This window comes from Sprattus sprattus, assembly GCF_963457725.1.
Source record: "Sprattus sprattus genome assembly, chromosome: 4".
NCBI lineage: Eukaryota > Metazoa > Chordata > Actinopteri > Clupeiformes > Clupeidae > Sprattus > Sprattus sprattus.
This window is the reverse complement of record NC_137923.1, coordinates 21,511,793-21,532,998: the sequence shown is the minus strand read 5'-3', so window position 1 is coordinate 21,532,998 and position 21,206 is coordinate 21,511,793. Positions and strand designations below refer to the sequence as shown.

General features: G+C 44.4%; 1 protein-coding gene across 4 annotated transcripts in view; it reads right to left on the bottom strand.

Moving 5' to 3' along the window:
* The window catches only part of ctnna2 (catenin (cadherin-associated protein), alpha 2), a 374,072-nt gene that overhangs the window by 13,916 nt on the left and 338,950 nt on the right, over nt 1–21,206 (bottom strand). For all 4 annotated transcript variants that reach the window (XM_080836552.1, XM_080836554.1, XM_080836553.1 and 1 more), the window contains 3 exons: nt 10,179–10,271; nt 8,835–8,991; nt 6,935–7,135 (listed from right to left, as the gene is read on the bottom strand). In XM_080836552.1, coding sequence (XP_080692678.1) covers nt 6,935–7,135; nt 8,835–8,991; nt 10,179–10,271 — 451 coding nt within the window. The remainder of the gene's footprint in view (nt 1–6,934; nt 7,136–8,834; nt 8,992–10,178; nt 10,272–21,206) is intronic.

Here is a 21,206-nt window from a genome sequence, read left to right as displayed (position 1 = left end):
TTTAAACCAGAATATTTAAATGTTCTGCAAGACTTTAACGGGTAAAGTTGCTGATAGTGAGAGGTAATTTTACTCTCACAAGCTGAGACATGATGAAGGGGATTAAATGGAACTATGTTTGAAAGGTTTTTTCTTAAAATCTCAGCCAGGAGTCAAGGAAGTAAAGCAAGGCATTTATGGAGAATTTCAAAATAAAGTGGAAGGACGTGTTGACAGACCAGAGAGCAAAATTACTTCCGACAGATTATTTCCTCTTTTATCTATTTGTTCGTAGTCATGTGGGGAGCCTTGCCTAACAAGCATGAAAAGAAAGTAAAGTCAAGAACAAGACCATCAACTACTTATGGTTAATGACTCCTCCGTTGCCACCCTCAATGCAACAAATTGCCACAACTGGGAACCGAATGCCGTGGCGGATGAAAGGCTATTTTCAGGTATTATTTAGTGCGATTAGCTGCCAGGGTCGTCTGCAGGATCCAAATTGCAAAAATCACATCTTTATATTTTATAAATTTTTATATTTTATAAAACGAAGCCAATTTTTCATTCACACACAACGCCTTGCCCCACCATTTACTCATCAGGCTTTTAGTTTCTATTCAGTCATTCTGTCAAAATTCTGGTTTTCAAGTAAGACCCCACAATGTACATGGAAGACAATATTCATAGTCATTCTTTCAACATTCATATTACCCTAGCCTACATACCTATGCCTTCAGATGACTCGTCATTTTTTCAACATTCATATTACCCTAGCCTACATACCTATGCCTTCAGATGGCTCGTCCTATTCATGGTTTGTCTTTCCATTCTTATTTAAAATGCTCCTCATACAAGCATTACAATATTCCCTAAGCTTCCGTGTAAATTCTTATTTATGCAATATTTATTTTTGCATGTCACCTGAAATATTTCCTATATGTATCAACTTGATTAACTTGCTATTTATTTCAAGCTAACATTATACATAGTTAACCATCTTCCTTTCTGACTGATTTTCCTTAGGGTCCCTTCTCAACCTATGTAAAGTAAATATCTAAAAGCAGCCCTCCCTAACCCAGTTTACTGTAATAAGGTGAAAAGGCTGTTCAACCCTCTAAGCTAGTTGCAGACATGTTGTTGTTTTTTGTCAGTCGTGTATGGAGTGAGTTGTACCTCGCTCACTCTAGCCTCCCCTTTTAGCCTTTTAGCAGTCCACCTCCTCATTCCTCTAACTCTTTGTCCCTCTCTTTCTGTCTCTTTCTCTCTCTCTCTCTCTCTCTATCCGAGGTGGGCATTCCATGCTTAATCCTGCCATCTTGATGCCGCGGTATGTCTGAGGGATGAGTAATGATCTGACTGCAGAGCTGAGGACCTCAGTCACTGGCCACTCCAGAGTCTGAGAGCTTGTTGCAGGTAGCCTGACTACTGGCTCAACCCTCTTGCCTAGCCTAGCACTCTTTATCACCAGCCCTGACCACTAGGACCCACATAGCACTGCGCACTATAGTTCCCAAACTTGTTTACATCTCACTTAGGTTAGCTCTAGTACATTACACACATACAGCTCTGTAAGCGACTCAGACAAACTGACAATTGTTTTGACCTTGTGGTGAACTATGAAATTTGATGTCCACGTCAAGAGCCCATTCCCTTTGCTGTATTCGGAGGAGCGTGTACCCGCCAAAGATGATTTCTCTGTTGTCTATAGTGTCCGTGCTCGACCAAACTGTGAAATGGGCTTATTTGCAGTGCCTTGGACTGTGACAGCAAACACAGCACTTACACTGTGTAAATGGAGCAATAACACGAGCACTACATCACATTTTTAATCTACCCTCCCCTAGCTTGACCTTAATGGTGAAATGAAAAATGTGAATCTTTTAGCACACTGGGAATTAGTGTTCAAGGGAGAGGAAGAATATGAGGTGGGAAAAAGAGATACCGTTCTGCATGCGTCTGAGAGAATAGGGTGAGACGTAGGGACACAGAGAAAATAGGAGAATAAAAGAGAGAGAGAGAAGAAAAAGGAGAGAGAAAGGCATCTCCAATCCCCTGTTATGCTATTGATTTCCTCCCTCAAGGACATGCTTCAATCCTGATGCCTGTATGTAGTCTGTCAGCAGGCGATGGCTCATGTTTATAGAGCTGTGAGCCATACTGCCTGAACTTCCAGCCCCATAAATCCAATGCTGCACTCAATGGGAGGCTGCGTCGCAAGCACAGGTCAAAGGTGAGGCGTGAGATAAAATTGGACTCGGGCCGAGCTTAATACCTACGGGGAGGGAGAAAGTCGAATTGTAATACTGGTCAACGCACCCTGGGAATATGCACACAAATGTAGGCGCCTGTTGCTTTGGATTTATTTTTTCATTTTTTTTTAAATCAACAGCACCGGTGCCGCCGAGACCAGAAAGATCTAAGTGGCCCAGAGGTTTCAGCGGTGGCTGCTCTGGGCAGTGGCGGCTCGGCGCTCCCGCCTGGAGTTCCGCTCACACTCAGCTCAGGCCAGGAACCACTGCACTGTTTTATCCTAGAGCTTTTGCTGGGGGCCTCATTTTACACTCCATAGGCGCTCCTAGAAGAGACGTTTTATAAGGCCCCAAATGTACCCGTAGAGAGTAAATATATCCTGTTATGTTTTAACATGATGAAGGAATGTCTGCTTAGAACAACATGAAGTGGTATATGGTGCAATCAGTAGTGGTGCATAGTATCTCAAACAACAGCTACAACTGAAGGGACAGAAATACATCAAGGCAAAAAAAAATATGAAAAAATTGAGGAAACAAACCTTTCATCAAATAGAATTATGGACAGCATGAGGCAGTTAGAATCAGCAAGCTGCGCTGTCCTTTACAATTCAATTAGCCAAGTCAATCAAGCATGAACAACTTGCTTTAAGGTTACAGGCTATCACACCACTTCCTTTCAACGGAGCCCATTCACAGCTATCTTCTCTGGCTTTATTTCATATATTTTTTAACTTAAAGTGTCTTCTCTTTTCTCCAAAGGACAGTCTTTTTTTTTCTTTTTCCTTAATCCCATGGCGGGACCACAGAAGGCAGTTTGTTTTCATTTGGGTAAAGGGGCGAGCATGACTGCTTTAGCAGCTCCGCATCTGCAGCTCATTAGTCCCTAATAACCTCTGATAAGGACAGAGCAGTGCCTGGAGAATTAATATCATTTTTCATACTTTTCAGCTACAAAGTGACATTGAGCACTTGTGTCTGTTTGCACTGTTGTGTGTGTGCGTTTGTGTGTGTGTGTGTGTGTCGGGGACGGTGGAGTGGGGGGGGGGGGGTTGTGGTGCAACATGTTTAGCTGTGCATTGGGGCAAAGTAAAAAGTGACACCTTTCAAGTGTCATCAGCCAAGGCCAGTGAGATTGCGGGACAAGTGACATCGGCAGGACCTGTCCATGCCAGCGGTTGAGGCGAACACATGAGGGGGGGAGTAGGGATGTTGGGGGAGGGGGGTGAAGCTATGGTGAGAGTGAGCTGAAGTTGTTATTGACTGAATGTTTGGTCTGTCAGTGAGGGCGGCAGCCCCAGATGCTGCCAATGACACGCTTGAGGCCTTTAAACAGTGTTTAGAGCGGCACTGGCAACACGAGGCGAGGGAGGGGAGCTAATCGGCCCTCTTAATTATGGCAGAGGGTTGGGGTGGAGGCTGGGTGATAGGCTTTGTATCGTGGTAAATGTGTTGTCATGGGCAATAGCTGCTGCTGCTGCTTCAGAGGACACACATGAAATAAGTGGAGAGGGCGTCTGCATTTATAGAGTACATGCAAGAGGACACACATGAAACAAGTGGAGAGGGCGTCTGCATTTATAGAGTGCATGCAAGAGGACACACATGAAACAAGTGGACAGGGCGTCTGCATTTATAGAGTAGGGCCAATAGTTTTCCGCGAAAACGGAAACGGACGGAATACGCGGAATGGACCATCTGAAACGGAATAGACCATTGAAAACGGAATTGCAACTTTTCAAACGGAAACATAATTTTGTGCATCAAAATCGCCCAAAACCCCCTGCATTTTACCCTGTAAGACTGAATTTCTTTCAAATAAACACAACAACGATTGCAACAATGAACAAACATTCATTAAAGAACAAAAGCAGTCAGAAAATGTCACGTCTGCGCTGAACTCTGCTCCGGCCACGCTCCCCTTTTCAACGGTAGTCACGTTAATTTGCTCATCTTCCCAATCGCATTAAAAACAAGAAATGTTAAGTCTTCTGTTCTGTTGATGGCTGGCAAACAACAATCTAAGAAGGGCACGTATTATTCACTGAGTTACCAAAGCAGTCTTTTTTATGGGGACTAATTAGCACTGCACTGAATTACATTAACATGAGTTACTACACATTATAAAACAATTGGGTTCTAGCGCGTAATTTAGCTGTTTCTGATTGGACAAGAGACGTTCCATGCTATAGGTTATTCGTCAACATACCTACAGTTACGGGACTTTTCACAGCTAAAAATAAATCACTCCGCGATGAAACATTTGCATTGATGATAACCGTTAATTCAAAGTTTTTAAAATTCCAAACCAAGACGTTAACAATGGAACTATTTTTTGTTGCGGAGAAACAATGGCGAAATAAACCATTTTGAATCAATAACTTCGTGTTGAAATGTTAATTTGTTGACTGTAGAATTGTTTTATAAAAGCAATAAAGCACTCGTGGGAGTGGGGTAGGTAAGGGATAATCCCACGGGTGTTGCTGCCTACGCCACTCGGCCTGACGGCCTCGGTGGCTACGGCCGAACACCACCCGTGGGATTATCCCTTACCTACCCCACTCCCACTCGTGCTATATTGCTTAAATAACAATTATACAACAAATATTACTAGATACATATAAAAGTGGACATTACACTACGGCAACATGGATCTCATTCATATCTCACCCAGTCGAAATCTTAACAGGATTGAACCTATCTTTATTACAGCGTATCAACATAAGAACAGAACGTTAGCTAAATCTCCGCTTAGCATGCATGCTAACACTAGCAGGTAGCCCAAGATTTGGTATTTAATACACAATCTATCACAGTAGCAACTTCATGAGAACCCTTACTTTCATTGGGTATGCACATAATGCCTCACATACAGGTCGAACAATGATGATTTAAGCATTGGAAATGTATAAGGCACAGTACGGTCAAGTACTTGGCGACAAACTGAACTCTCACTATCTTAACTGAGAGAGCTGCAGGCACGCAGACGGCGTTGCTAGGCAACATCACTATCAACAGAGTTTTTCATACAGTTAACGTGCAGAAAGGCATTTTACGGCTGTTTTTTTTTCTGACGCGGAAACACGGAATCATCAAAAACGTGACACGGAATTAGCTTTTTTTTGACACAGAAAACTATTGGCCCTAATAGAGTACATGCAAGAGGAGGACACACATGAAACAAGTGGATAGGGCGTCTGCATTTATAGAGTACATGCAAGAGGACACACATGAAACAAGTGGAGAGGGCGTCTGCATTTATAGAGTACATGCAAGAGGACACACATGAAACAAGTGGAGAGGGTGTCTGCATTTAGAGAGTACATGCAAGAGGACACACATGAAACAAGTGGAGAGGGCGTCTGCATTTATAGAGTACATGCAAGAGGACACACATGAAACAAGTGGAGAGGGCGTCTGCATTTATAGAGTACATGCAAGAGGACACACATGAAACAAGTGGAGAGGGCGTCTGCATTTAGAGAGTACATGCAAGAGGACACACATGAAACAAGTGGAGAGGGCGTCTGCATTTATAGAGAACATGCAAGAGGACACACATGAAACAAGTGGAGAGGGCGTCTGCATTTTTAGAGAACATGCAAGAGGACACACATGAAACAAGTGGAGAGGGCGTCTGCATTTTTAGAGAACATGTAAGAGGACACACATGAAACAAGTGGAGAGGGCGTCTGCATTTATAGAGTACATGCAAGAGGACACACATGAAACAAGTGGAGAGGGCGTCTGCATTTAGAGAGTACATGCAAGAGGACACACATGAAACAAGTGGAGAGGGCGTCTGCATTTACAGAGTCTATTCATCAGTAGAGAAAGCAGAAGGGAGTGCTATGTAAAAGTGTGCAGTTGCACTCGGCACCATTTTTTTCAGTTATTCAGATATCTAACATCTTCTATCTGTGATGCTACAGGAGGTTTGCCCTTTGAAAAATTTCATTTGATAAAGCCTATGAATTAACTACATTGCCAGAGCAGGGCCTGTCTCATGCTTTAGTTGAAACAAAGGAAGTGGAAAAGAACTGTCAGATGCAATCAGTATGTACAGTACACCATTCCAATGTGTTGATTTCAAACAATACTGCTTTAAGTGCACAGCCACATCAAACTCTCAAAGGAGACTTTTTCTAGCTTGAAAATACAAAAAAGAGAATTTCACACCTGAGATATAAGGGTTTTTGTTCTTGTTTTCCCCCCCCTGTCCATCAGAGCAACCTGCCAGAAGCCTGTGGCTTAAAATTGGCGTATAGACTTAAAGTGAATGAGGAATGAATTGGCCCTCAGTCCTGTCAAACCCTAAATTGCTGCCTTCTGAGAGCTGCCATTAGCCTGTGCATTGTGGAAGGAATGAGAAAAATTAATGAGAGGATTGAGTTTGAGAGGATAAGTGGCATATATTTTGCTCTCTCTCTCTTCCCCATCTCTCTCGCTCTCTCTCTCTCTTTTTCTGTCTTTCCCCTGATGTTTACAGTTCACATTAACAGTGGATTTGGCGAGAGGGCCCTCTCAGTGACCCGTATTTAGCCCATGCTCCTAGCCCAAGACTCAGGGGGCAAAGGTCACTGAGACCAACCCCGCGCCCCTCTTGGTGGGGCCCTCTGTGTGCCGTTCAGGGCTCCAGCTGTGGGGCTCGCGGCCTGTGTGCTTGATTGAGACGTCCAGCTGTGGCCCCCCCAGTGACTCACCGGTCTCGGAGAGCAGCTTGATGGACTCCAGCACGCGCTCTGTGTAGACGCCGGGCTCGTAGTTCTCCATCTCGGCGTTGATGATGTGCACCACGCGGGCCGCACGTCCACGGATGGCCCCCGCTGTGCGGTCCAGCGTGTCAACGTCGCCCTCCTGCAGCGCAATCACACACTTGTTCACATCCTCAAGGATGTGGTTCTCTGCCAGGACAGATGGAACATAGAGAGGGAGAGAAAGGGACAGAAACAGACAGACACACGGAGAGAGAATAATTTGAATTGGAGTTAACAGATTGTACAAGGGGAGTCTAGACATGCAAAGCACAGTATGATATTGCAGTTAGGGTGCAATGCCTTAGTCTTTCACATGTAAATGGGACGTCAAACAAGCAGTGAGTCACAGACCCTAAGAACAACAGTAAAACAACACAAATGCAATATCGCACGGGAGACGCAGATACAGAAACACTTTGACTGAACATCACACAACTTACTAAGGATTTCCACTACAAAGAGGTTCGCCATGAGAGAACAAAAAGATTGCTATGCCCAACTGCGGGACTTTGAGACCAGACTTCGCCAAAAACGGTGTGCCTCTATTTTCCTTTGCATGTAACAAGGATGATAAAACTGGCATCTTTTGATCAAGAGGAAGCAACAACTTAAAAAAAAAAAAACATTAATTGAGTTTTGTGCAGTCATTTACAACACTCCTTGAAAACAGGAAAATTGAGGATGGGTTTCTCACATCAAAAAGATGAGCAGAACCGCATGAAAGAGTGATTTTAATGTAGTAGGTGAGTGTTTCTGGGAGAGGACAGACAGCAGGCTGAGCTGACAGGCCAGGCTCAGAGAGGATGCTCAGTGACACAGGTGTTAAAGGTAGAGTTCAACACTTTCATTATTCAGTTTTCTGTTTTCAAGAAAGTGATTTGTTTTGGTTGCTATTTAACCATCATTCAAAGGCCATTTTAATCTACATGAAAACACAAATGACCTTTTTGTATTTATTTGTTATTCCCAAATGCCATTTTACACTGAGTAAAATGGTGGAGGCAATATTACTGGTCTGTCTGCAAGGCAGACTACAAGGCAGAGTGGTACTATATTTGACAAAAGGAGACCTTTCAGACAAGATCCCTTTAAAGAAGCTCTTGTACAGGACTGAAAATGGAGTTCTCTTGTAAGATGCAGTCACAACAAGTTCTCGTTTTTAGGAAAACAGAACACATTTCAGTCTGACCACAATGCCTCCAGAACAGAATCTGACAAGACGACCTTGCGGCTCGGCTTCAAGGTAAACTTTGAGTGAACCAGCTTGGTTAGCAGGTCGCTTTGTTGTGCTTATTTGCATGGGGCACTGCATGTTTTTCCTCTGGGGCTGACTTAGTAATGACGACATATTAGGCTAATTCCAAATGTTGTATTTAGTAAGACAGAAAAACTGACTGTACAATGAAGTGGTGAAATATGAACAGGTTCAAAGTAAAGTTGTTTCAAACAAATCAAAATGTTTTTTTTTTTTTCATGATTCATTCAATGCTATGTTTTAATTTCCACATTTGATTATTTTATCTCCATTTGAACAAATACACAGAGGTTGATTTTCCTGAAAGCATTTCTTTGATTATAAGCAGTAATGTTAGTCTCTGGTGAATTCAGTGTGTGGTCAACAGAAAGAGCAATAGTCCATGGAGAGAAGGAATAAACAGAGAATAAAACAAGTATGCATCTGATTACAAACAATTGAGAGCATATTCAAAATACTTCAGATGACAATGCAATGGAGACAGACAGACAAATAGACAGATACATAGAAAGATAGAGGTAGCTAGAAAGAAAGAAAGAAAAAAGTAACTAAAGAAAGAAAGAAAGAATACAAAGTTGATCCTTGGCTTACCTGAGACAGACAGAAAGTCATCCACAGAGGTGATGTCATCCACAGCCTCAGTTAGAATGCGCACCTGCTTCTCCCACTGGTCCTTGAACACGTCCATGTTGTCCTGAGCAACTTTACTCTGAGGTCGTGCAGCCAGGGTGAGAGCTGCATTGATGACCTACAGAGAGAAAGATAGAGAAAGTGGGATGGAGAGAGGGAGAGTGAAAGTAAGAGAGAGACGAAAAAGTCTATCAAAACACCTCAGAACACAATGTTTTATGGCTTCAGTCTACGGTAGGCCAACTTTCTGTCCAAAACCAGTCACGTCGACCCTGGATGTACATTTTTCAATACTGTGTGAGATAAGATTTTGTTCTTCACTGTCTCTGTCTTGGCTGTGAGTGTGTTCTCCGTGCGGGGCCACAGGCCCAACCACTAGGAGGATGAAAGCGGCTGATCTCTAGCCGCACTGGTTGCATCACCAGCGGCCCCAGGTCTGGCAGATGAAGTGTACTTGATGGACTCAAGTAGACAGAGGGCTTATATAACGATGGGCTTTTCGTTCTATTTCTTCTCATTTCTTTGTCTTCGATTCATCTACTTTGTTTGTCTTTCTTCCTGCTGCCCTGTCAAAACGACTGGTGGTTTCTTTTTTTTTCTTTCTATCGTCTCCTACTATATCATTCTCTTTACTTCAAACAGTTGCTCTCTGTCTTTCTCTTGGAAACTAACCAGCAATCACCTCCAAACTTTTATAATAGTGGTCCTGGCTGGTGCAGGGTGGGTTTTTCAAGCACCAATACTGGCAGCTGCTAAAGGCTGTAAAAATGAAATAAATAAATAAATTCTTCCCGCCCCTCTATATTCCATTAACCGAAGCAGGGTGGCTTGGAAAAGCTCTCCCGTCCTTAACCTTGGGAACTATGCATCGATTACCAACTACTCCTCTTCTCAGGGCTCAGGAAGTGCAGCGAGGATGGTGGGGGATGGTGTGTGGTGGGAAAAATCGCCCCCAATGCGAAACCAAACACACTCTCTCACACACTCATACACATTCACTCGCTCCTATGTTTTCCGCTTGACTATTGTGCTATCTCCCCAGGCGCATGGCTAAGATCTTGTTAGCTCCCCGCCACAGGTGCTTGCTGAGGCTAAGCACCCTAAGCCCACCTCCAGAGGGTCAATGAGCCAGGCTCCAAGGCTAATACCCTCTGTCTATAAATCAAGAGTGGGACGCGTCTGGCATTATTAGCTAGCGGAGGTGGGCAGCATCCGTCATGCATTGATTGGAGAGGTGTGAGTCTGACGGATGGCCGAGGGAGAGCACCTGTCACAGGGCAGGCAGCGTGCCCAACCTGTCCTTACCTGTGGGCACAGGCTGTCGATCTGGGTGGCTGCCATGCGCACCAGCTTCACACCCTCTTCGTTATTGGAGATGGAGCAGGCCAAGTTTGCCACCTGGAATCAGAGAGAGAGAGAGAGAGAGAGAGAGGGAGAGAGAGAAAGGGAAAAATGTCAGCGCTTCATTATAAACAGAGGCAGGATAACAGGAAGAGTAAATACATAGTCATTAGTGATCACCCTGCAGCACAGCAGTAGTATGACCTTATCTGGAATCGCTCTGAATCGCACACACATACGCTTACTCCCAGGTTTGGGTGAATGTCATCTTTTGGCAAGAGTAAATACAACTGGTGAGCACCTCTCTGTCTCTCTCTCATCACCTACCCCCAACCCCCCCACACAACCCACAAACACCAATGTCCCTCACAAACGCACACACATGCTCTCTCTCTCTCTCTCTGTCTTTCTCTTTGCAGCTCTCTTTCTCTTTTCTCTTCTGCATGTCTGCAGCTATCAGTGCTGTGTGTACTGCCAAGGATTTAATGCTTGGCTTGAAAAGGCAATGTCAGGACACAATATGTACAGAGGGTTAGACTCATTCAACTGTTAGATTAGTATTTGCTATTTCCACGTGGAGCAAAAAAAAAAGGAAAAGGAGCACCAGCTGTTGTTGGACTATGTTTCAACATACTTGCCCTCTGACCCTGATCTCTGTGTCCAGTTAAACAAGCCTGAGGATAGATAGAGAGTTAGATAGATAGAAAGAAATAGATAGATAGATAGATAGATAGATAGATAGACAGAAAGATAGAGAGATAGGAGGATAGATAGATAGATAGAAAGATAGAGAGATAGATATATAGAAAGACATAGATAGATAGATAGACAGAAAGATAGATAGATAGAAAGATAGAAAGATTGATAGATAGACAGAAAGATAGATAGATAGATAGATAGATAGATAGACAGAAAGATAGAGAGATAAATATCGGAGCAGCAATGCAGAGATCCCAGACAGTGCTTTGGTTCTGGTCTGTTGAATAATTTACATGGCACCATTAGAAAACACAATTACCCACAACAGTCAGTGGCCCACTGCAGGGGCTAGTGTTAGAGGGCAGGCTCTATCTCGTGCTCCACTGTAGCGGCCGAGCCCCATGATGTGTACCCTCCATCTGAGATTGCCTAACAATATTGGGTGTTTTGAGGAGTCTCTCTCATTAGTTTTAAATACCCAGAGTCCTCTGGGTTCATTACAGGTTTGCCAGAGTATGCCTGAATCATTAACCGCGTTTACTGATGCAAAAACCACCTCATTGTATAATTAAGCCACCAGATGGCCCCTTAAAAGTAACGCCTTCTTGCTTAATTTACGTCTGACTGCTGGAACCTCACCTTCCCTGGTTGCGTCCCTATGACGTAACTGGAGGCTTCTTTCACCAAATTCTCTCCTCATTCATTCATTCATTTATCCATTCTCCTCTTATCTCATTTTTCTTTTTACTGTCAAGTGCCACATAATGCATGTATGGAATATAATCTCGCAGAGGCATTGGTTTCATTGCAGGTGATGGGAATTTCCTATCACAATGAATTCACAATTATACATTCATATTGCTGATGATGACAAGCTGCCACAGTGGTCCATGTTAGCATGTATCCCAATGTGCTTTACTACAACACAGACACTCATATTAGGCTGATGAAAAGTTTAGGAGGTGCTGAATCTAATTGTGTTCCCGTGCTGAGAGAAGGCTGGATTGGAGCTAAACTGACAGATGCCTGTTGGCAGACATAATGTGTGCCAAGCCATATCAACAGCCTCGTCTATAATAGCCAACGTCACTTCTTGAGGTAAATTGAGGTAAATCAAATCTGTGTTAGAAGAGTCTTGCTTACGGCACTTTCACACCTTACCACTGACAGCTTTGAATGCCTTGATGGATTGTTCTCCTTTGAGCATTTTTTCCCGTTGTGTGTGTGCGTGTGTGTGTGGAGAGAGAGAGGGAAAGAAAGAGAGAGAGAGAGAGAGAAATAGACAGAGTAAAATATAGAATGAGATCATCTCTTTGAGCAGAGAGTGACTTTTTCAACAAGGACATGAAAAAAAAGCACAAAAAAGTGAAGAATGTTTTGTTCCACTCCTTCACTGCAGAATTCAGCACACAGGACAGGCTCCTGTTTCAGACGCTGGCCACACTCTCCTCCCTAACTGTAAAGCACATTTGAGGTCAGGCAGGCAGCCATACCAAAGCCTGATTGCGGGCCAGCCCGCCCTGTGCCCCGCGGCGTAGTTCTGAGTCCTGGGTTTCCGCCAAGGCAACGTCCGGCCGGCCAAATCTACTAATTGCAATTATCTAAAGAAGTGGTTCTTCCTCTGTTGGCTTCTTTAAAATTATTATTTTTAAAGAGCAATGTCTCTCCCCCTGCGTCTCACAAAAAAACGATGAAGTGGTCCAGGGAGTCGGAGCAATTTCCAAAAGTACTGCCTTTGAGTGACAGATATGGGTAGAGAGAGTGTGGGAGAGAGAGGGAGAGAGTGGGAGACAAAGATAAATGAAAGTGTGGTTGAAAAGGCAAAGACTGTGTCAGATTTTATTTGGACTTTTTTCCACCCATGCAGGAGCTATTGATTAAAGAAGCACAGAACTCTGGTACGTATCAGTTTTAATAAGTTCATGACACTCAAGTATAATATCCCCTCTCCCAAATAACGAGCTACAGTCATGGTCACCGTAACCATTAAACCACCTTTTTTTTTACCACTTCCCTACATTCTCATTTGGAGTAATGGTCTGCATCATTCCAGTTTGTAATTTTTAAACCAATCCAATCCAATCAGGACACTGTCACTGGCCAAGGGCAACACTGTGTTTGATATACAGTAAGGTGCACTTCATTGACTGCATGCACAAAGCACAGAGTCCTGAAGCAAGCACATTACACTATTGTTCTTCCTCAGAGGGACTGCAGGGTTTCCCCTGCTTTAAGACCCAGGTTAGATAGCCACATTAAATCACCCAGACACATACAATCTCTCTTATTGGCCCACTTAATTGACTCGCTATTAGTGTAGGTGACAGGCAGGAGGGCCACACTGCTAATAGAATATTGGCTGGGGTTGTGGGGAAGAAAGGAAAATGAAAAAAAAAGGTGTGAAAAAGAAGGTGGTAATGTTACCACTGTGTTGGGAGCTATCACCATGATCACAGGCCTACAAAATTGTCAGTACATATAAGAGAAACAAAGTGTGTGTCTGTGTGAGTTGTGTGCATGTGTGTGTTTGTGTTTAAGCCATCTCCATCATCAAAAGCCTACAGACATGCCAGTGCATTACAGTGAAAAAGAAATTGTGTGTGTGGTTATCTCTGTCTGTTTGTCTCTGTGTATGTGTATGCGTGTGTGTTTGTGTTTTTTTGTGTGAGCGTGTTTTTGTTTAGTGTGTGTGTCTGTGTGTCTCTGTGTGTCTCTGTGTGTGTGTGGATGTGTGTGTGGATGTGTGTGTGTGTGTGTGTGTGTGTGTGTGTGTGTGTGTGTGCGTGCGTGCGTGCGTGTGTGTGTGTGTGTGTGTGTGTGTGTGTGTGTGTGTGTGTGTGTGTGTGTGTGTGTGTGTGTGTGTGTGTGTGTGTGTGTGTGTGTGTGTGTGTGTGTGTGTGTGTGTGTGTGTGTGTGCGTGCGTGCGTGCGTGCGTGCGTGCGTGCGTGTGTGTGTGTGTGTGTCTGTGTGTATGTGATTCACAGGAGTAGGAAGTTGGTAAAGCCCGGTTTGGGGCGGTTTCCAGCGGTAGTCAAAGCGTAAATAAATCAGCCTGTCAGCGCGTATGAAGGGAAGTGCCGCACTGGGGGATACACATACAACCCGCTAAGTACATTGGCATAAGAGGGAAGCCACTTCTCTCCTCCTTACTTCCCTCCATCTCTCTCTCCCTCTCTCTCTGAGATGTGTACAAACTCCTCTCACCCTCCCCTGCCTCCCGGTCTTGTCAGCTGGGAGCCTGGGTCTGGGTCTCAGATTTATGGTCCCATTCTCAGAGGGGGAGCTGTTTGTTTAAATACAGCTTCACAGAGTAATGGCTACTGCCCCAGCGGCTCCCGCCCCCATTACTGCTGGTTACATGCAGGTACATGAGGGAAAATGGGGGTGGATGTGGGGGCTGGTGGGGGCAGTTACATGCAGGTACATGAGGGAAAATGGGGGTGGATGTGCGGGCGGTGGTGGGGGCAGTTATATAAACACAGACCAAAGGGGGGAGAGGAAGAACGGAAAAGCTGAAGAGTTCCAGTGTGTGGTACTGTTTTCATTCAGAGCGATGGTAATGAAACCATGCGTCCGAGAGAGTGGGACGTGAGCTCATCTAAATGAGAAATGAGAGGAGATACACCTCACATTAAATCAGACTTTCAGAAGCCTGTGCGTATTTCAGAACATTTCCAAGATTTTGTGTTTTAAATAGAGGCCAGCATTTTAATGTTTGATCTGAACTGTAAATGGTATTTAGCAACAGTTGGAAGAGGAATGTATTGATCTTCATCTTCTTTTTTTTTCGCATAAAATATTGAAGAGCTTTGCTGCCTCACCATCTTTCTGGGAGGATGGGATCCAAGCTTGAGAGTCCGCTATGGATATGCACAGTGTAGTACTTTAGTAGGATAGTACTGTAACATAGTAACAATATGGATTACTGTTCATCACCCGGCCCAGGCCACATGCCTGCTGCCATTGCACTTTAGTAGGTCAGATCCCTTTGGGTTAGAGACTGATCTGGGATCTGGAGGGTCCATCTCTCCCTCAGGAGCCCAGTAGTTCCCTGTCTTCAGTCCTGGGAAATAAACAGACTGCTCCCAGATGCCGGCCCTTTTTTCCGAAGGCAAGACAGACGGCTCTTCTCTCCACTGCAATAAGTGGGCCACAGTCGACAGTGGAGAATAAAAATAAAACAGTGTCTGGATTTAGATAGCAGCGCCTCCATTGTGAGCGGCGGCACCGCAGACAGACCTGGGATGCTGCCACAGAGTGGATGTGACAGTAGAAGAGAAGAGAAGACATCAATAGGGAACACTCGGCCCGCTCGATCCCACCACTCCGCACAGATTTAAAAGGCTCAGACTGAGAGCAAACACACTCACAGCACACGTGAAACCCAAATGTGTGTTACCTCAGTCTCTTTCTGTGTTTATGTGTATGTGTGTGTGTGTGTGTGTGTGTGTGTGTGTGTGTGTGTGTGTGTGTGTGTATATGTCTGTGTGTATGTGTGTGTGTGTGTGTGTGTGTGTGTGTGTGTGTATATGTCTGTGTGTATGTGTGTGTGTGTGTGTGTGTGTGTGTATATGTCTGTGTGTATGTGTGTGTGTGTGTGTGTGTGTGTGTGTGTGTGTGTGTGTGTGTGTGTGTGTGTGTGTGTATGTGTGTGTGTGTGTCTCTCTCTGTGTGTGTTTGGCCATTGCCTGTGCTCAAATTTAAACACACCATCTCCATTTAATCTGGCTCACTAAGGGATACTTTATACCCATGTGGGGACTGAAGGGCTGCTCCCTTGATGCTGCAAGTGGCAATCATCTGCTGTCAGGTGCTGTGTCTTTCCCTGAGTTCAGCTGGTGTTGAGACTGGTGGTGAAGTCGACTTCAGAGTGGGAAAGAGAAAGAGAAGCGAGAGAGAGAGTCCAAGGAGGGAATGGCAGCCTCAGGAAGCCGAGCCGGGCCGAGGCTGTCTGAAAACTGCTGATGAGGTTAATGCACTGGGAAGCCGGTGTGAGTGCCTAAATCAAAGAAGAAGGACGCCTTGCCTAAATCACTCCCGTCCTGGTGGCCAAGGACTAATCGAAGAGAAACACCCACGCATGAACACACACACACACACACACACACACACACACACACACACACAATCACACACAATCACACAGCAGCCCACACAGCAGCCCACACAGAGGATCCTTGCAGGGCAATGTGTGCATACAATTTTCACAATCCCTTGGACGAAGCAGGAACCCTAATGATAATCAATGGATTCAGCTGACTTTGTTTGGAGTCAGGATGCATAGTGGATATCTTCCCTTGGATGCTTATAGCTCAGAGCACCAGGCCTAAAAGAGCTCTCTGCGATCATCCAATTGACAATCAATGTCACAGCTACAAGACACAAGCAAGAAGGAATAAGGCTGCTAGGGAAAGAGGACCACAAGCGCTTTCTTTGTCTACCAGTTTACTAAACAGTGCTTAGTCAACTAGAACAGGGGTTTTCAACCAGGGGTGCCGTGTGTTGACCTTCTGACACGAAGCAGAAGAATCAGGACCAAGGTGAACTGGTGCTGTGGATCGCGGGTCTTGGTGAGCCCATGCACACCACACGTGCCTAGAGCAAAGATGTGACGTTCAGTGTCCCTGCACACCTGTGATGTCATTCCTGGTGCAAAGATCCCTCGAGTGTTCAGTGTTCTTTTTTTTGTTTTGTCTTTTCTGTTTGTTTTAATGACGGCATTGCAGGGGGTCCGCGACATGAGCCTATGTTGATCAGTTCACCATTAAATATTTTTTTATATTTATATTTTCTTTCTCAAATAAGAAAAATATGTCAATCAAAATAGTCTGAATAGCCACCTGGCCTAAAATATACTAATGTATACCCATATTCAGCGAAGAAATTACACTGACAAGTGCTACAGGCAGAATATCTGCGCGGGGGGAGGGGGCGTGGCGACGGGGGCGGTTACAAACACGCGCGCGCAGGTACATCAGTGGGCCGCAAATACTTTCTAGTCAGAATGGTGGTCCCTGGGTCAAAACCAGTTGAAAACCCCTGAACTAGAAGAAGGCTGTAGGCACACGACAAGATTTTTTGGGGGGTTGCTGACATGCCTTGACATGAGTGTTAACTCAGCTCAGAAGATCTGGCGAGTGACTTCCAAAGCAGTGTTATAATAAGGTCCGTTAGCTCTACATTGTGACTGGCAACCACTGATAGGAGGTCCCCCAACTGCCTGATTAGCAGCCTGCCTGGAGCTCGCCTTCTGGATGAGGGTCTTTGCATTTCTTCCTAGTTCAAAACAGATTCGGGCCAGATTGGATATCGATTGCTGCACCAGTCATTTGAGGGGGTTGCATTTTTGCTTTGGTGTGCGTCTTATTCCAGTAGTGAGGTAGCATTTTAGCCTCTTTATGCTGAAGATAAAAGGCTATTCAGGTTAAAATAAAAAAAATCCCAGCTTTCTCTTGAGGAAAGAAAAATGAGAAAGACAGCAAGCACAATTGCAGCTAAGATAAAGTTGGCTAGAATGTACACAATCTGCCTCTCCTGAACACACACACACACACATACTAGGTGCCATATAAAAATGATGATATGCTAAATTGCACAGCCAACACACACAAGCACAAACATTTTGAGCTACAGGGTCAGAGTCTTGACAACCACTTTGCCTCTCTCCTTTCACATATTGACAGGTTTATATGTGCCTCTTGTCATATCATGGTGAGGCAGGGGTCAAAGGCTTCTGTGTTTTATCTGAGGTACCTCACAATCTCACGTGCTGATGTGCAATCGTTCAGAGAGGTAGAGAGAGAGACGGGGAGGGGAATGTACATAATGCATGGTTCAGAAAAACATAATTAACAGTGAGACGGAAAAACAGTTAACTGAAAATACGAATAAAACTGGCATTTCATCAAAAGTAATTTAAACATTTTTAGCTTAGCTCTAAAAACCACCCCAGAGCAACCGGTTAACACTACAAGAAGCAATAATATAATATATTGATTCGCTTTCATGTAGCTATGTCTCAGGAAAAGACTGTCATGAACCAGAGCCTGCCCCAGCCCGGACCATAAGCAGCAGTAAGACTGATTTGATGAATTCTAAATGTGATTTATTTAGATGGCCGAAATACGGTTAGTAGTGAGTGAGTGAGAGTGGCCATAAACGAGATGGGTACCAGGAGAATCATTCCCGGCATGTAAAAATTTACTGAGCTCAACAAGGGACACGGGGAGGTAATTGAAAACAATATAAACAATCCATAAAGCGAAATGGACATGCTTGACTTTGCGCATGCAGGGATGCAAAAGGGGGCCATTGACCTGCCAAGCCTCTACCTAGATACAAATGCGTCAAATTAGAAGCGGTAGATTGGATCCCCTTGCCCAAGGAGAAGCGAGAGAGACAGCGAGAGAGACAGAGTGAGAGAGAGAGAGAGAGAGAGACCCCAAGGGTTCAGAAGGAAGTCGTGTTTAAATTGTGTGGTCCATAGCTACAATCCACAGTCCTTTAACACACTGCTGTGTATGTGGACAGAATGGCTAACATGATTTTCCCCCCATGCTGCTCCTTAGCTTTTAGCCTCACAGCTTGACATTCCACATGCAACCAGTGCTGCTGCAAGTGATCCAGTTGGATCAGAGTGCCTTCAATAGTCTCACAGTGCTCGACTCCCTGAGGACTCCCTGCTTCCCCTGCCTCCAGCTAACACACAGACACACACACAAAAAGACATGCACACAGACACAAATAAACACACACACACACACACACACACTCACGCTAAAACACTCACGTTGACACAATCACACACACACACAGACACACACCCTTGAAAGGGCCAAGACAATCCAGTTCCAGAGAAGTATCGATTGCTCTCTGCACAGGGTGCAAGCCAAGCAGTTGTTCTTGGCAGTGCAGCACAATTATGAAAATGGACTAGGGCTGTTCTATCTAATTTATCTGGATATTTAACAATACTCAACAGTTGCCACTTAAAAGCTCTGTTTCCATGAGGAACCATACAGTCAGGGAGGGATCTATGTGGGCAACATGAACTGATTGCTACTGGGCAGCCATCCCTCCTCCTCAGACGCGGTTCTATTTTTAGACACGGCTGAATTATCTCCAAGAAAGATATGAAGACTAATCACACAACTGCAGGATGGACGGCAGCTATTTCCCCTCCCTCTCTCTCTCTCTCTCTCTCTCACCAAATGTCGCTGAAGCGTTTGGAATGCACAAGTTCTTGCCGTCCGAAGAACAGAAAGAGAGAGAGTTGCAGGAGAGTAAAATACAACGAGCGCCTCGTGTTTGAGAAACTGTCAATCACATCCATAGGTTCAATGTGAGAGCTGGAGGAAAGCAATTACTGCCTCCTTCACCTTGGGATGGGCTTGTGAAAAGCCACGTGCCACAGACAGCTCGACCCACTGCAGATTCCAGAGCTCAAATCCACCCAAGATGTGTTCCTCCCCACGCTGCCCCCGCGCGCTCTTAACTGAGACCATTTGAGGGGACCAAGGCTCTGCCTTCATTGACAAATGGTCACGCTCTGTGTGCTGTGCTGGGACTAGACGCCCTACCAACTTCCTGAGCTGGGCTATGTCTGCAGCGTCAGTGCATCAGCACGGTTGTCATCATCATCACTACCATCATCATCATCATCATCATCATCACCATCACCATCACCATCACCACCACCACCACCACCATCATCATCACCATTGTCATTGTCATCATCATCATCCCCACCATCATCATTATTGTCGTATTCAATAATAGTATCAAAGAAAAATATTGAATCAGACATATTGAATCAGACACATCAATCTGCAGGTGCTGTGTTCTCTCTGCACTCTTCTTTGCTCACAGGCTCCACGCTGCTCTGCAGAGGATGACAGATGCGGCGGCTAGCAGTCACATTAGCATTCCTCTGGTGACTAGTTATTATCATAAGCTTGCCGGAGTGTGCAGGGAAAGGTGGCGTCTCGGTCCGTGCTGACATTTATATGTAACTTGTCTGCACTGGTGTGCACTTTGCTGACATCGAATAGATTACTCCTCCCACACTGTAATAAACACCACACGCCACGCTAAAGGTTATCAGTCAGCACCCAATGACTCAACCTTTACACTACACACAAAGACAAAAGCAGGGCCTACTGGCTGTAACACAACTCCGTTGCTATTTGGCCATCTGCAGGTGAGGTAATGTAATTTGATCATGAATTGGTAGAATGACACATTTAGTACTGGAACACATTTGTTTGTAATGAGATGTCAGAGTTATGGTTTTAAATGACTCGTCTCGGTAGACAATAAGTAAGCAAGAGGGAGCAATGTTATGCTGCGCTATGGTTGCATATTGGTAAAACTAGGTCCCATTCCTTTCATAATACGGAAGAAAATATTTGTGGTCATGTAGCAAGATATCAGTCTAAAAGTTGGTACACTAGTACACAAGTGAGCATCCTCAACTATTTATTATCTAAATAAAAGTTCACATCTTAGAAAAGTTTTGTTGCTGCACAGGCATTAAAAGACACACAGACTGCATTCCTGCTTACAGCAATAGTCATTCTAAAAAACTATAGAATAGAATACATAGAATACCATTTGTTAGGTAAAAAATCACCCTAGTTACCTCAGGACTCCGGAGCTGCATCTAAGTCTATTCTTTACACAAACAACAACAACAACAATTGCAATTAGGCTCCCCTCCCAGCACAAGGCTGAAAGTTAAGCCATGATAAACACATTGCACAAGGTTTATATAGACAGAAGTTTACATAGACAGTAATTACCTAAAATGTAAATATACATCACGTCAAAGTATCAAACAAACAATCAAAGTCAAATCTAATTTCACTTTCACATCACAGACTAATTTCTATCTCATATCTCTGCATTATCCAAAATGGTGTTACACCTATGGACATATCTTGATAAAGTCTAACAGCTACCATGAGGACAAGTATGTCGGAGTATGTTGGAAGTGATGTGTGCCCTGTTCCACAGAAATTGACATATTTACACCTCATGGCATTTTTATTCCTTTCAAATATATTTATTTGGTTATTGCTAAGCTGCTAAAAGCATGGTGAAATTAATTGCTAATATATATTCATGGAGGGAATGAAATGGATGCTGTTCTGAGCAGCGCTACCAGGAAACCGTGCCCTCAGAATGCAAATACCTTCCCATTCACCGGCGGGCTTTAAATTCCCCCATCAGATGGCAGCCACTCAGAGGTGTGGGAGGGAGAGGCAGGGGAGAAAGGGAAAGGGGCAGTGTGTT